General features: G+C 36.3%; 1 protein-coding gene across 1 annotated transcript in view; it reads left to right on the forward strand.

Moving 5' to 3' along the window:
- The window catches only part of CMTM4 (CKLF like MARVEL transmembrane domain containing 4), a 37,607-nt gene extending 23,607 nt beyond the window's left edge, over window positions 1-14,000 (forward strand). Inside the window, exons 3-4 of the mRNA XM_082770114.1 lie at window positions 4,894-4,992; window positions 5,903-14,000. Coding sequence (XP_082626240.1) covers window positions 4,894-4,992; window positions 5,903-6,076 — 273 coding nt within the window. The 3' untranslated portion in view covers window positions 6,077-14,000. The remainder of the gene's footprint in view (window positions 1-4,893; window positions 4,993-5,902) is intronic.
- The last annotated feature ends 2,400 nt before the right edge of the window (window positions 14,001-16,400 follow it).

Genomic DNA, 16,400 nt, shown 5'->3' on the forward strand with positions numbered 1-16,400 from the left:
ATTTTATTCTCCCATGACCTCACTTTTTATGTTGTTGTTGTTGTGAACAAACATCTTGGCTTTCTTTGGCTGGCCTTGCTGTTGAAAGTGAAAGTGAGGGATGACTTATTTAATTTCTCAATTGTCAAAATAGCAATGCCTGTTAAGGATGAGAAATTGGTATTTTATAAATTTAGAAAGGATTTATTTTTTTCTGGTTTGTGTTCTTTGTGGGCAGTTCTTATTTGGTGTAGCACAGTGTAAACAGTGGTGCATTATTCTGTAAGCAATACAAACACGAGCTTGAAATACCCAGAAGTATTACCTGGTTGGGTATTTTTTGCTAGTAGGTCTGTTGCATTGTGAAGAAAACTGGTGGTCTGTCTGTGTACAAATTTTTTGTCAGAAAAATGCGTGGGAAGCAGCAAGGAGCAGCTAAGTAAGAATTGAGAGGGGAAATAGGGGATCTTCAAGGAACCAAAATAAAGCAGGGATTATGGAAGCTTTAATTCCAGAATATATCTTGTCATTTACAGCAGGATTACTGCGTCTAACAAAGCTTGTATTCCAACTCAAAAAAATAGTTAGAAACAAGAAATAAACCATATGAGTCTTGGTTTTGAAGCCACTTCTTCCATTTCTTCAAAATCCTATCATGTCCTTGACCTTCCTTTTGGTGAGCTGACTGAGGTTTTTGAAAGTCACTTGTTTTGTTTCATGTTTTTTTAATGTACTTTGCTTGAGATGCTGGCACCAGAACCTGTTTGCAGCAAGCCCCAGACACCTGGGGCTGGAGGGGGACCCCTGAGACTGGCGGGCTGCTGGGGCCACGGGGCCCTGCGGAGCTGCGCTGGGGACGGGCGGCGTGGTCCCAGGTGGTGAGACAGGCACTGAGGCACTTCTGCACAGCTTGAATCCAGCCCTGCAGGTCGCTAGCGTGTTTCTGGAGCTGTCAGCCACAGACTATTTTGTCAGAGCGAAGTGATGTTTACCTGAACCTCGAATAGCAGGATGTGGTGTTTGAGTAAAGTCTCCCTTACCCAAGTCCAAACAGATATGAAAAAAGAGATAGGAATTAATACCCCTACAGGTAATTTGGTTCCTTCTACCTAGCACTTGTGCTTGAGGAAACCATTATTTCAATTAGTATTTTTTTATGCTCATACAAAGTTTAATAATACAAATAGAGAATAACATTATGTGATTTTGACCAGGGATGCTTGGTTTAGAAGATGGACAGGTGGGTTTGTAAACTTCAGATTGATAGCTTCATATAGGAACCAGGGGAACAAGTTCCTGAGCCATGTAATTGAAGTACTGATGGAAGAAAAACCAGGGGCATTGTTTGTACTACCTCCCCCCACACAAAAAAAGGCAACAGAAAAAGGAGAAAAACAGAGGAAAAAGGAAATGCTACTTTGAGCGTCCTTTTGTTGAAACTAACTTGGACAGCAGCTAGTAACTTCTGTGACCTTCCATGACAAATTCAGGTTGTTGAGATGCACAGGTTTTTCTAGATTAGTCATGTGGCAGCTTTAAACTCCATCTAAATGTGATCTAGATATTGGAAAGCAAATGACAAAAGTGGGATCCCTTCTGAGTGGGATAGCTAGCTGGAGATGGCAGTAGCAAATATGTGTCCTTGGATACTCTCCTTTGGATGAATGCCACTGTTAGGACCGCTGGTGACTGAACAGAATGACTTGTGAGTAACTAGGAAGGGTGCGGAAGTCAATCGTTTGATTTTGAATTGTTTTGCAAAGGAGAAAGGGACCAGCAGCAGTCTAGAGTGGATTTGATTCAGCTCATAGATTTTATTCTCTGTTATGGATGGCAGCTTTGTACAGTGTTTTATGGCACAGCATACTGTCTCATGAGGTTGCTGTAATTTCAGCAGAAATTCTTTTATCTGTGTGATGTGGTTTTTACTTTGTCTATAAATATAATAGTAAGAACTTGAGCTACATCATGGCCAGATTTGAAAGAGCTCATCTTTTTTCAATTAGCTTATTCTTTTATTGTCACGATTATTCATTTTCTTTTACGTGGAAAAAAGCTACATTATTTTAGGGAGTGTCCTTTGCTTCTTGAATTCCTGCTGTAGTTCATTCTCTTTTTGTTTCTGCTCTGATTCTTTCCAAAACCATTATATATTTTTTTCTTTTATCTTTCTTGTTTAAGTACCAAATTTGGGATTAAAAACATCCCCGAATGTGTGCGTTGGTGATTTTACCATTATGTACCTATACAACAATGTTATTGATGTGTTGTAGCTCCTCAAGCTCCAAAGAATCTGGCTTGTGGATATGAAATTTGTCTTAGTTTTAGGTTTTTAAGAGACCAGTTTTACTGTGCAGATGTGAACCAATTATTAATTGCATTCAAAGGTTTTTACCTAAACAAGGAAAATGAAATGACAGAAATTAAAAAAAATAAATAAAAATGAATCAAGATGGAATAAAGTATTCAGATTTGAATTGTTGGATTCTTTGCAAAGACAAATCTGATATTCTTTGTCGAGAGTGCAATAAAATATAAACAGTCATAGGTGCTTTTGAAAGTTCATCATTATATCTTTGATTTCCTGGAAAAATCATGACAAAGGCATCTACAGGTACATTTCAGCAGTATTTCAAATTCTGCAATTATCTCAAACTTGTTATAAGAAGCCTCCAATCAATCTGTAGCATGAAGACAGATGATGTCCGTTATATTGTGGGTAGGTCTAACGATCTTGCTTATTTTAACCTCCTTTGACAATTTGATCAAGCTGTTAGGTTCAAAATTCAGAGGTCAGCAGGATTAATTGATAAGTACATCTAACCCTGTAAATCATGCAACATTGTGTCATCCATTTAGTCATTTTTTAAGTGTGGTAATGAGGAAGTACAAAATGTGTCTGAAAAAGAAATCTGGATCGTAAGAAATAAGAAGAGGAATATTAAGTGTGTCTTTGGCTGTTTGTTCTAATGGTACCTTACAGTTAAAACTAATTTTGAATATGACTTTGATCTTAACCTTTCAGCTATTGATTTTGTTATGCTTTCAGTTTTGATGTGCTTTTCTATGCTATCTTATTTAATTCAGCCAGTATTTCTTGATTATATGAACATCAATCTTCATGTACACAGCTCAAACTATTTAATATTCAAAGCAGTTTAGGTTCTTTGATTTATACTATGAGAAATTTTATCCTCCTTTTAAGTAATGTCCGTGGCTCTCTTCTGTACCCTGTCCAATTTTTCAAGCTAATCTTAAAAATGTGGGTAGCAGAACAGAATGCAGCATTCCAATGTTGCTTACAAGGGTGAGATAACCACCTTACACCTATTGTGTCCGTATATCCAAAGGAATGTGTAAGTGTGGTTGCCCTCTCCTCAGTGTTTGTTTTCGTCATTCTTGGTGACATACCTGTGTGTACTCTAGAGACTTGATGAAAATGTTGTATGCTGTTGAGTCTGGTGTCTATTGACATACATAGGGAGTAAGGGAAAAAAAAAAGGTGCGTGCAGATGAAAACCAAAGCTCTTTTTGGAGACCTCAGAATTACAGGTAGAGCTGCTAAACTCGAAAGTTGGAGAGGGAGATACTTGGAGACATTCTGGAATGTCACTTCTTTTCTAATATCTCTCTCTTAAAAGCATCTCTCCAAGCCAAGAAGTTATATCATTCAAACTACAGTAACTATTAAATAAAGTTCTGATTGTATGTGATGCCATTAGTAGCAGATAACATCTATCTCAACTTGAACCCTGTCCAAGTTCTAGTTACGCACTACCAGGTGAAGACATGGTAATAGTTTCCAAGAGACCTGCAGTTGTCTTACATTTCCTTACTGTTTGCTAAGGTAGTCTCACTGGACTCGTGAAATCTGAATACATGGGGAGAAAACAGTGGGCAGTGGAAACCACTTGGATTTCTTGGGAAAGTCCCCATTCTTGATGAGGATCAGGCCACAGTGCTCAAGTATACAGTTTATCCCCTGGTATGCTTAATTTTGATTTAGCTGTCGCTGAGTCAGTACCTTTAGATGGGTAGTTGCCCCGTGGATTGCACAGCACCAGAAATGCTCAATTTTTGAAATTACGTTCTAAAGCATTTTCAAATAAATGGTGGCTAGAATTTAGTTATGTCCCACTGATACGTTATTGACCTTGATTTTTGTAAGGTATGGCAGCCTAATGATCTGAACAAGTGGCATATGCAGCACATGAATAACGGAATTGCATGTTGCTTAATATTTTTTCAGTGCTTGAAAAACAGCAAGAATTTTCCCTGAACCTACATGTCCTGAGGTGTCACTGTGCCTATGTTTTTAAATGTCTGCTTGAAACATCAATCCTATGCAACAGATATGTATAAACCTCCTGTGCATTTTTACAATACAGGCAGCTGCTATTCATAAAATTGACCATTAGATATGTACTAGTGTACAGATAAGGCCTCAAATTTTACTTTAGTAATTTAACTTTATTAAAATTTTACCTTAGTAAAATTTTAGGCGTGTTATGTGGGCAATGCTTGGAGAGTTGTTGTGATGTGAAAGAGACCAAAGGGTTTCAGGGGTGTTGGAGTCTGAGACTCAGATTGCTTCAGCGTCAGCTGAGGTGGAACAGCTTTACTTATTGCTTGTACTGACAGTCTGTTCTTAGTAATCCCAACACAAATTGAAGTAAAACATCCAGAATCCGCATTGGTGCCTTATGCATACGTACTATTTGATTTCTATTCACCTATTGTGAATAGAATTGTTTCCTTTGTAATAGACTTTGTCATCCTTTATATGTGATAACTGCATAGGAAGTGGGACCGTATTACTGTAGTTTTTGTTCTAACCTTCTTCCATTTTGTCAATTCTAATAAAAGCAAGTAACTATTATTGCTCAGTAATGCTAATTATTTTTTCTTTTTTAGGATCTGGTCAACACTGGACTCAGCACTTTGTTCTTTTTCATTGCCTCTGTAGTACTTGCTGCTTTAAACCATAAAACTGGAGCAGAGATTGCTGCTGTGGTAAGAATTTGAACTTCTTTATATGCAATAATGCCTTCTATTAAAACTAAGATTAACTTTTCCCTTGTGTTCTTGGAGTATTTCTGTTACTTTTGCCATCCCAATTTACTTCTAATTTTACAGTTGGCTATGCATTAATTTTGATTCTAAAAGAATTGGTTATCTTTGAATTTTGTCTCAAGTCTTGAAGGAAGAAACAGGAAAAGAGATTGCTGAGAACACTAACAGTTTTATTTGTCTTGCATCTTTCTCTACAGATAGCTTAGGTGTTACAGCAGTATATTGCAAGCTTACAGAAAAGGTATAGCCAAAGATTCTTATGAAATTGGAGCTGCTAACACTTAATCTTGCTGAATTCTTCTTGCTCACTAATTTTTGTTTTGTAGAGGGAGTATAGTGGTGCTTTATGTTTTTAGATTTTTCAATCTAGAGCAGTAAGGTCAAGCAAATAAATTTTGTGCTCCCGTTTTTATTTTTTTTTCTGCAAATGTGGGCGTTGAAAATCATGAGTTCTGCCCAAACATACAGAAAGCCCTGCAAATCAACTCTTCCTTCAGGCTCATACATAGTCTGGACTGGTCATCTCTTGTCATTTGTCGACTGTTACATTCATCCAAACAGTTCATTCCGCAGGATGAAGAGCTGTATTCTTCTTTACAAGAGGTTCTTCATTGAAGTTGCGTTGCAAGATTTAATTGTCACATTGGTAGACAGAGAACTCAGTTTCCTGGGATCATTAATCTTAGTAGCTTTCACAGATTCTCTAGATCATTGAGGAAGGAACATCAATATTATGATGATTTGTCAGTGCAGTAAGATAGAAAACTTAACTTCTGAAGAATTTTTTATGAAACTACTGTTGTTCTTGTTTTCAGAAATTGTCTTTGACAAGTCTTTCTACCTCTTGTAGATATTTGGTTTCTTGGCAATGGCAGTGTATGCTGTGAACACATATTTAGCTATCAAAAAGTGGCGAATGAACAGCAGACAACAAAACAGTCGTCAGACCAGTGATTACATACGTGCTCGGACAGAATCCAGAGAAGTAGATCATCGCCCTGAGATTCAGCGTCTGGATGCATGAAAGCGATACTCAAATGGGACTGCAAGGGGAAAAGAAGTGCTCGTGGAATAAACTCCCTCATGGAATAAAGTGTTTTTTCTTTATTTAAGGAAGGAAAGGAAGATCAGATGGTGGCAAAGAATGTCGAGCCCTGCATATGTGCGTAGATGAATTGAGTCAGAAGCTGTTGTCATGAAGGCAGTAAATGTTGGTCATTCAAAAGCAAGAGCCATTTAAGACATCCACATATATATATACATATATATAAAATATATATTATATATATATATGTTGCGAAGTACATTAATGTGTTGGATTAACTGCACAAAACTTTTCTTCTCTCTCCTAAGTGCAAGCTCTGGATACACATTCTGTCACTGTATCTTCGTCTGTCATAAACACTAAGACCAGCACTATCTTGTTTGTTTAATATAAGAAAGAAATCCACCAGAAGAAAAATTCATACCTGTGAAAAGGAAGTGAGGGGCAAATAGCAATAACTTCAGTCGTGTATTGTGTCCAGCAATTCTCTGTGTCCTTCCTTGTGCAGCCTTGGCAGTGCAGTTCAATTCTCATCTGCAAGATCTCACGCAGTTTCATTGGTGGCTCACTCATATAGCTGAAATAAACAGACGGATCATGTCTTTGGGTTGATCGATTTAATGTTGAGGTAGTTGTCTTTGGATTACTCTGAAATCACCACATTCAGTTCATGCATGACCTTTGTTGGATCTGAACTTATGCAAGATTAGCGTGTTTACTGAATGGTCACCATACTGTAATGCTTCCAGCACGAGTACGTGGGGTTTCTGTTAACGTTGGGATACGTACTATTTTGCTTTCCAAAATGGGGAAAAAGGCAGGGTGGAGAAGGGGGAGGCAGAGGGGCACAGTAATGAAGGAGAGAAAGAATGAATTGTCATTCAGTAAACTTGCATTCCAGTCATGTTGTTTTTTATTTTTTTGTTCTTTTAAGGTTCAACCTTTCTGAGAAGCATAGGGTAAGCAAGAACTATCAAAAAATTCTTGTACTTATAATGTAATCTTAGGAACACTGTATTATGATTCATCTAAGACACATTTTCCTTGTTCAGAGGGTTATTTGCTTCTTCTAAAAACTGTTAGTAGTAAGCAAAATGTTATTTTAATTGGGTATGTCTGCAAAAAGTTTTTCTAGTATTTGTTGATTTATTTAAGAACTGTTTTACCTAACTGAAGTTTTCTTAATTGTACTTCCAGTGAAGATGAGGGTGTTATCTCTAATCAAAACTCGAATTCTGCAGTAATCAGTTTTACAATGTTAAAACAAAGAAGTTCCTCAGTATTTTTCTGGTTTTATGGCCGGTGTTTTTATCTGTGTAATCTATTATTTGGCATATGGATGCCTGCATATTACATGAAGAAATGTTGCAGGGTAAAGATCTCAAGTGCTGAATTCCTTCCGGGTTTAGGCTAATGAAGTAATTGAAATTAGTGGAACTATGCCTGAATTTATCTCACATGTGACTTTAATGCATTTTGTATTGTTTGTAATTTAGCTGTACTCTTAAGTGGTTGAATGCAGTTAACTGGAAGCTTAAGAACAAAAGGCAATGCACTGCAGACAGGTGATTTCGAAATACTAAAACCAGGTTATTGCCAAACAGAAGATCAGTATAAGTGCTTGGGCTTTTTAATATTTGAGGGAACTGAGAGAGTTCCAGACTTAAACCTTACATTGCAATGTTTGAATCAAGCAGCAGGAAATTTATGTGTGGAAAACTGGTTAAAAACTAAACAAACACAACAACAAAACTGATCTCATTTGTTGAAAGGATGCAAGACACGGACTCCTGATGGCTCTAGAACAGAAGGCCTTTATTGCCCCTTTTCACTACTCCATATACTTTCCACATAGCCCCACGTGCCTGAATCTGTCACACAATTCGTTAGAGACCCTCAGACGCGCCTTGAGCCAGCCACCAATTGGCCACTGCCCCAAAGCTCATCTTTAACACTGTAGCCAATTTTCTTTTTGACAACCTTGTTCAAGGTTTTGTTTCTACTACTTGTTTCCTCATTATTTCTATTTCAGGGATGTGTGAAACAGCGCAGAGCCACCTGCAAATTCCTTTCCCACAATTCGTGATTTTTCTGATGTCTACAGTGCATTTCACCTGAGTTGTTAAGACTGAGATTAAAACTAAGAGTTCTAATGAGGTCAGAGAAAACTTGCCTTTCTAAACTAGAAGTGGTTTGCCAGTTACTGTATTAACATCTTACTTAGCTTCATTGAAAGTTAATACCAAAGGCAACACCAGTTTAAAAAAAGGATCAAAACGTAGTAGCTAATCTCTTGTTGGGTTTACAGCATAGATGTTTAATTAAGGTGGTGTCTCACCAGGATTAATGGGTGTTTCATGAAAAGAAAATGACAGCTCAGTGTTCACGCTGGCATGAAATAATTAAGTTACTGAAGCCAGCATAGTTGCTTTAGCCCTGTTGTTTTTCAGCACTCTAAAAGTAGCATGAGTGTATCTAGACCGGTATTGTAAACCAGCATTAAAGCAGTTGGCATAAGTATCATTTTAAAATAATAGTATAAAAAATAAATAAAGCCTTACTCACAGAATATTGTCCTGCAGAAGATCCATGCTTTGGAGTGGTACCCACATCTGAAGTCAAGAAACAGAAGTTAGGTCTTACGTAAGAAGTTATGTCTTATAAAAAGTGTAGGCTTTCCATTGAGTATATCCTGATGCTGGTTAATGAAAGGATTGAAATGGTGTGTATGAAAGAAAATGCCCTTTTCTCTCTTCCGTAGTCCCTGTGCTGATTCAGTTCATCTGTTTTCTCAGAAATATGGGAGGTCTCATGCATCTACAAGTTTATGGCTTTATCTTCCAAATCCTTACACCTTTCCATACCTAGACTAAAGATAACTTCACAGAGCTTTTTCTGGAGTGAGATCATGAAAAGCTTTTGTTATCTTTTAGCTGGAATGACAAATGCTTACTTAGTATGAATGATAGTTATATTTCTAATATCATATAATACTTCATCCTGTAGTATAGTATAGCTGTATGACCTTGAGTACTTTTACACATGAAATAAGTTTTCTTGAGTTGAGAATGGTATGCCATTATTTATTACTTACATCAATAATGACTTGAGCTTAGCACAGCTTTCAGGATAGAATTCAAAGAGAATATGAATTGAAAAAAATACTATCTGATACAGTTGGAAAACAGGAAAACAAATGTAAATTTGTAATTTCCTTATTTTGGGGACCAAAGATGATTTTAGTATTGTACAGTATATACTTTCTAAAAGTCTAAGTTAAGCATTTATTACTCTTCAGAGACATTATTTACTATTTGCATTATAGAGTAGGGAGATAAAGTGACCATGAGATGGACAACTAAAATCGAAGCATTAAGATCATATGATGCTTAAGTGGTTGACTTTTTTTTTTCTTTTTCCCCCAGACAATTTTATATAATGGTTTGAAGAGGTGGTGATGTTTTATTAAGACTGTTATCAGAACTGCAGTCATCATAAAAGGGAAAAAAAAAAGTCTCTTAAGGAATAAAACTGAGGTAAAAAGGTGTTTTTGTTTTTTTAATTTTTTTAAATTTTATATTATTTTTTAATTTTAAATGGGAAAAAGTGCTTCTTCCAGCCACCTAATCTTATTTGAAAGCATATAGGGTTAATTTTTCCTGAGCATACAGGGTTAATTTTCCCTTTAGTGTTAAAGAATGCTGTTTAGCTTCACAAAGGGACCCAAAACCACTGTAAATAAAACTAAATGAAAGCTAAACACCTGAAACTTCTATGAATGGGATGCTTGAAGCTGTAGTGGCATTCTGATTAATCCTCAAGTCAAAACTAAGCCCTCAGGTGTGCAATCTCCATGTATTTCTGCATGTAGAAATGAGGGCAAGTTTTGCAAGCTATGCAGACATTGAAATATCCATTAAACAATAGGAAATGATTGGAGCAACAGCATAGCAATTGTTGTATAATGTTTCAAGAGTAGGTATCTTCCTTTCAATGGCTATGGTCAGTTTGGTCAGCCTTAGTTCAAGTTTATTATACATACATGTAATGATGCGCAAACTGCCTACAATAGAAACAGGTTTCTAAAACCATAATAAGAACTGATTTGACAGTTTAATTGCTCCTTAGTAAAGTTGGTTCCTTTTTATTCTCTGCTTGTTCCTTCCATTTCATAAATTCATGCCTCATTTGTCTTACGTTTTAATGTTTAGTTTTGTTAACCCTTCTTTGTTATCTGTACAGTGTCTGCTTTACTATAAGGAGGACAAGAATAGCATGTCCTTTTGCTTAAGTATGTACTCTTACCTTTTGTGATAGCTTATGTTATTTGGGCTGGATATGCTGGGGGATTTATTATTTTGTCCCATGGACTTTGGAAGCTAGCTGGTATAGTATTCGTTTCTTCTAGGCTTTCTGTTAGCAGCCACATGCTCAGAGATTGAGGACCAGAGATTCATGACGATCCTTGAGATTTGATGCCTATATTTCAGTTTGTGCTGTTCATTGTTGGCTTTATATTCATCAGCAATGAGCCATGCTGTGGAAGCAGCTTGCTGTCTTCAGCTTGAAAGATGTCTCTTAGGTGTGAACTTAAATTGGTAACGTGGGGTGCTTCTTCATAGGCTTTGTCCCATGTTTCACTGTGCATCCTATGACATGATCTAGAATTGCTTTACTGTATCTGTTTGTGTTTCATTGTTGAGTGTAGAAAGAAGAGGGGAAAACTGGGGAGAACTTGCAAGTTTTTAATTATTATGATTATTTTTCCATGAATTACTTTGTACCATATAATGATTGTCCCTTCCTAATCCAGCAGATTTACTGGTTCTTAAAGTGTTGCGAACAGCAGCAGAATTGATCTGCTACAAGCTGCATGTGGACTATGAATTAACCACTAGTTTTCCATAAACGTTAAGGTCCCAAAGTAAATGTTATATTTGCCACCTTTGTGCTGATTTGGGAGTTTGCAGGTACAGTAAACGCTTACGTAATAAATGGCTTTATTAATGCAGCCTTTTTTTCCCCCCCTTGTTCTGTATCTGCTCTTTTCTTGTCCTGTGACACCTTTGTAAGCATTCTGTTCCTGAACAGAATGTAAGCATTCTGCTATGTTCTCTTTTTTTTTTTTTTTTTGGTGGTTGTGGTGTTTTTAGGGTATAATTGTATAATTTCACCAAAAAAAAAAAAATAGCAATTCAAATAGGGTAGAAAATAATATATCCACTTGTAGTCAGATGAGATACTGAGCAGCTTTGTGCATGAAAATTGGAGCGTAAATGACAAATCCTATGCTGAAAGCTCTGGAGCCAAGCATCTTCAGCAGATACTTAGGAGAGAGAAATGTAGGCTCATTTAGATTATGAACATGAAACGTAGTAAAGGATGGGAAGGAGAAAGAAAACCAAACCTGATGCTTAGTAATTTGGTGTTTTCAAAACGTGTGAATATGAAGAATCCTCAACTGCAGAAGGAAATTTTTTTTCTGCACTTCATAGAGAAGTTTACAGAGACACTTTGACTTGGTGATAAAAGTAGATGTAGAAATGTTTCTCTGTTCCTAATCCTGGGGCCAGGCTGCCTGTGTGTTATGGCTGGAGAGATTCTACGCCCATTTTGTTAATGGTGTATTAAAACCTGAGGTACGTTGACAAATCATTGTGATTATCAGATGACTTCTACTGAGCTCAAGTGTCATGGTTGGTTCGCAAAGACCTGCAGGATCTAGAAGCTTGCATCAGGAGGGATGTATGTATCTGGAAGAAAGGATTCTTTCAGACTGGGATTTCTGCTTAGTCCCACTGCGATGAGTAAAGCCATCAAGTAGCATTTCTGAAACTGGGTGCGTAGTTTGCTGTTTATGGGATAAAATAATAGATTGTTTGTAGGGCCTTTTAGCCAACAAAGATCAAAGACTGTGCAGATACAGATATCATGTATTTCAAATTTAATGGCAACAAAAGTAATCATTTTACAATGAAACTGAAATGGGAAAAAAAAAAAAAAAAAACAAACAAAAAAACAACAACAAACAAACAGCAGAATGTTGTACTTTTTGCCTAGCAATATTTTCTTGGAAAAAAAGAAGTGTAGGGTTTGTCATACTCTTCTCTTTATTTTAACAGAAGGAGTTGATTAAAAATGAATTCATACACATATTCAGGAAATTTCTGAATTCTCTCTCCATAGAGTTTTTCCTGATATGCTATTTTCCCTGTTAGTCACGTAGATCGATCTGTTCAACAGAACCAGAATGGTGCTGTCCAGCCTGAAAGGGTTCCTTTGTTGTCTAGGTCTTATTTTTGCATTGTCTTTTTAAAATCTGTCTATAATTTAACCATTTGTATTCTATAAATAATCTTTAAAAAAAAAATCTGCTTACACTGTGATTTATAGTAGCCTTTAATTTAGAGTATACAACACAATCTAATTTTCTTTTGGGATATGCAGCTTTCAAAAGTGTTCTTATATATGCCCGGAAATAAAAGTTGTCTATTTATCATGAAAATGTGATTAGGTAGTTACCTATCCAGAGTCCCAGTGCAACTCTTTCAAAAGTGTGCTGGATGGATGAGTTAATGAAATTGCCTTTTAATCTCTATGGGTTAATAAATATTTTTTTATAACTAGCCACAGATATTCCTTTTTAAATTATACTTGGCAAACAGAAGATATTTAATTTTATATACAATATACATAGTTACCTTGATTGACGTATTTATAACATAGAGCTTTGAGTTTACTATGAAGGTTTTATCATATACCATGGACTTCATGGGTAGAAGTTTAAAAAAAAAAAAAAAAAAAAGGAAAAAAAGAAAAATACAGTTACCATATATGGAAGGATATGGAAACTTTCTTCATAAATTCAGAAAGAGGACATCAGAGCATTTCCAAAAGCAATAGCCAGATCTTATTAACAGAGTATCTGTTTTTTTCTTATTTTTGACTGGGGCTGGTCCCTACAGCTATTTTAGTAACATCTGGATGTGAGTAAATGAATGAAATATGACCATCTGCCTCTTCCGACTGTCAAGGACTATTGTCTAGAATATGGGAAATTTCAGGGTATTGTTTATTTTGCTTTGGACAAATGTCTCAATAGACATATTTAGTTAAAACCTTCATGCATTTTAAAGAAAATACCCTCTATTAACTAGGCTGATTTATCACTTCTGGTAACCTTTTAATCCCAAAGGTATTATAGTCTAAATATTTTCAGTAATGTTACATTTATCCAGATGTCTACAGGTTAAAATGGTTCTGGCTAGCACCCTTTTATTACAACAATTGCTACCTTCATTTTCTACTGTTTATACTTTAATCTTGAATGTTTAACAGTTTCTACTTGTTGGATATTGTGAAAGGAGAGTGTATCATATAGCATTACAGTTCATCCAGCTTTAACTCATATGTCACGGTTCTAGAATAAGGTGATATTTTGATTTATATATTGTGGCCAATCAATTGCATTTTTAAATGATTTCTGTACTTACGACACAACATTTTTAATAACATTTTAATAACAAATAATTAGCTCATCATTTTATCTGTCTAAACTTACTCTCTTCTGTGTTAGTGTCATTTTGAATCTATTTGTATATGTTGAAGTTTGTAAGGGTTCAGGAACCCACAATAAAATAGTAAAGTATGTATTTATTTCTCATTATAATGCTCAGTTTTGATTTAAAAGTTGACACTTTGTATGTCTTTTCACAGAATTGTAAACTAATACCGAAAAACTGCTTCACCTAGGGTGCCTTCCATGTGTGGTATAAACACTTGTCATTCACAAAAAATAGAGATGTAAATTTATTAAACCAGTAAACACTATTTTTGTAATGTGAGTCACTAATGCATCTCTGGCTTTATTGTGCTTTATTTTCACTAAAAACAGTTTTATGGCTACTGTAGTCATTGTTTCCCTTTGTGTACTGCATAGTAAATATGGTCTCATGGTGAATCAAAAGATTGTATCACTTTTGCTCTTCTCTGCCTTCAGCTGCTACCTGAAAGATGGAGATAAAGCACATTGCTGGAGTGAGCTAGAAGGTATTCCAACCCTTTCCTTGAGACTTGTATAAAGAAATGCTCAGTGTGGGATGTCTGTATCCTTGGTGCTGATTCAGGGTCCTCTAGAAAAACATAGTAGGCATAATCTAAACATTTCTGATACTAGCTCATAATTCACAATTTATGGTGTCTGAGAAAGGAGCATCCCGGCCTGGAAGACTTATCCCTTGGGGATATAGTTTCTGTACTGACAGATTGGTAATTGTGAACAGCTCAGATGTATCAGTCAAAATAGTGGGTTAGAATTCTGTCTTCGGACTGAGCGAAGGGGATGCAATTTTCCTTTTAACATACGAGCACAATTCTGCTATGTAATACCATTGGTATTTTGCTTTTGAAGTTTGAAAAATTGTAATGTATTGCCAAGGAAAATCTTCTAAGCGTTCTGTATGTGCTGCTGCAAATGCAGAACCTGTCTCTGTTATTCTTACTCAGGCAAAATTCCCCATTGATTTGGGGGACTGCAGGATCAGGTATCTATTTATCACCATAAACACATTCTGATCAAGGATTTGAAGAATATCACAAGCTAGCAAATGTGCATATAAAGACAATGTACAGCCTTGAAGCAATCTCACATTATTTTGGTAAGTATTTGTGGTCTCATTTAAACTGCTCACAAGGCCAGCTGATAAAATTGATGCTTTCTGTAGAGGTACCACCAATCTGTGATCTGATGTTACTTCTCAGTAACAGCGGGAGCTTACATGTGTAAGCATAGCATCTTCCAGCTCTGTATGTGAAAATCGTGCTCTTAATGCTTGGACAATTTCAAAGGCAAGGTAACTCTACAAGAAAACCTAGCTTCTAACTTGTGTTTTACACCAATGATGATTTTTCAGTCTGTTGTTCACTTCTTTTCTGTCAGTTTTAATGATAAACAAAAACACAAGCTGAAGAATTTTCTTGGAATACAGAAAGCAGTCCTTGTTTTTTTTTTTTTTTTGTTTTGTTTTGTTTTGTTTTTAAATCCATACCATCCTAGCATAATTTAAATGGTGTATTTATCGTTTTTAAATGTCATGTTGTTTTTCCAGTCTTTTGTATATGAGCACATTACTTTTTGTAATTTTTTATTTAGTTGTCTTTCATTTTTTTTCTTTCTGATATCTGAAGATTTGAGCTCTATGGATTTTCATGGTACTCCTCTGATTATGTCTTCATAGTGTTAAAAGTCTGTATTTTTGTATGTAGGGAAAATGGTAGTTTTCTAACACTTACTTTGATCAATATAGTATGAAATCATTTGTGAAGGACTTCCTGTTCAATAAATGGACATATTAAAGCACTAAAACATTGTCTTCATCTGTAAAGGCAACATATAAACTCAGCACAAGGTGTTGTGGTTGATTATCCAGCAAGTGTAGCTGCTAAATGTATTTCGTATGCAAGACAATGTCATAGGGGTTAAAACAACTGAACCAAAAGACTCTGCCTGACGTTTTTGTGACTGCATTTGACAACACAAACTTCATAGATGCCGGAGTTAATGAAAAACCATGTATAAGCAGTCCACGATGAAAGATTATATGTAGCAGAAAGCATATGGAACCGCTTTGTTGCTGAAGTGGTTGTGGCGGGATTGCTCTGGTGAGGGTTTCTCTGTCTGTACTCTGGAATGGAACAAAACACTGTGTCTTGTGGTTTGCAGCAGCATGTTCTGGACTGAAAAGGACTTGGGGGCTGAAATGCCATAGTGAGTAGGTAACTGCCACCTCGTGGGGTGAAGATTGTGTATCTTACCTTGGTGTGATCTCGATTTGGGGCATTCAGCTGCTTTAGGTGCAAGGTGAAAGCACGGAGTTCAGAGGGTAGGAAATGAGAAAACGCACAGATGGTTGAATGAGTTGTGGGAAGATATGGACGACATGCTTCACAGTCACATGAGCGTGTGGGGGGTGGACAATGGTGGGGACATGATTGATGAGCTTTTACAGGGGGATTCACTGTGGAGGGTCATGTGCTTGTACAACTCTTCTGCAAGATAGACCAGTTCTTTCTGCCTGTGGGGGGTTGTCAGCAGGAGTAGATGTTAATGAGTTGTGGTGTTGCATCTATTGGATCTGCTTAGAGATCAGACCATAATGTAATTGATAGTGTTTAAGAAAACAAACAATTAGCGCTGGACATAATGGCATATTGCTGCTGATGTGGTGTTCCTTGGTCAAGAGAAGCTTTGTCAGCGGTTGAATAGAAAAATGTTTATTCTATCTAACTTCTGAACAGTGAAGAC

The sequence above is a fragment of the Aythya marila genome (genome assembly GCF_965140915.1).
Source record: "Aythya marila genome assembly, chromosome: 12".
In the NCBI taxonomy this organism is placed as follows: Eukaryota; Metazoa; Chordata; class Aves; order Anseriformes; family Anatidae; genus Aythya; species Aythya marila.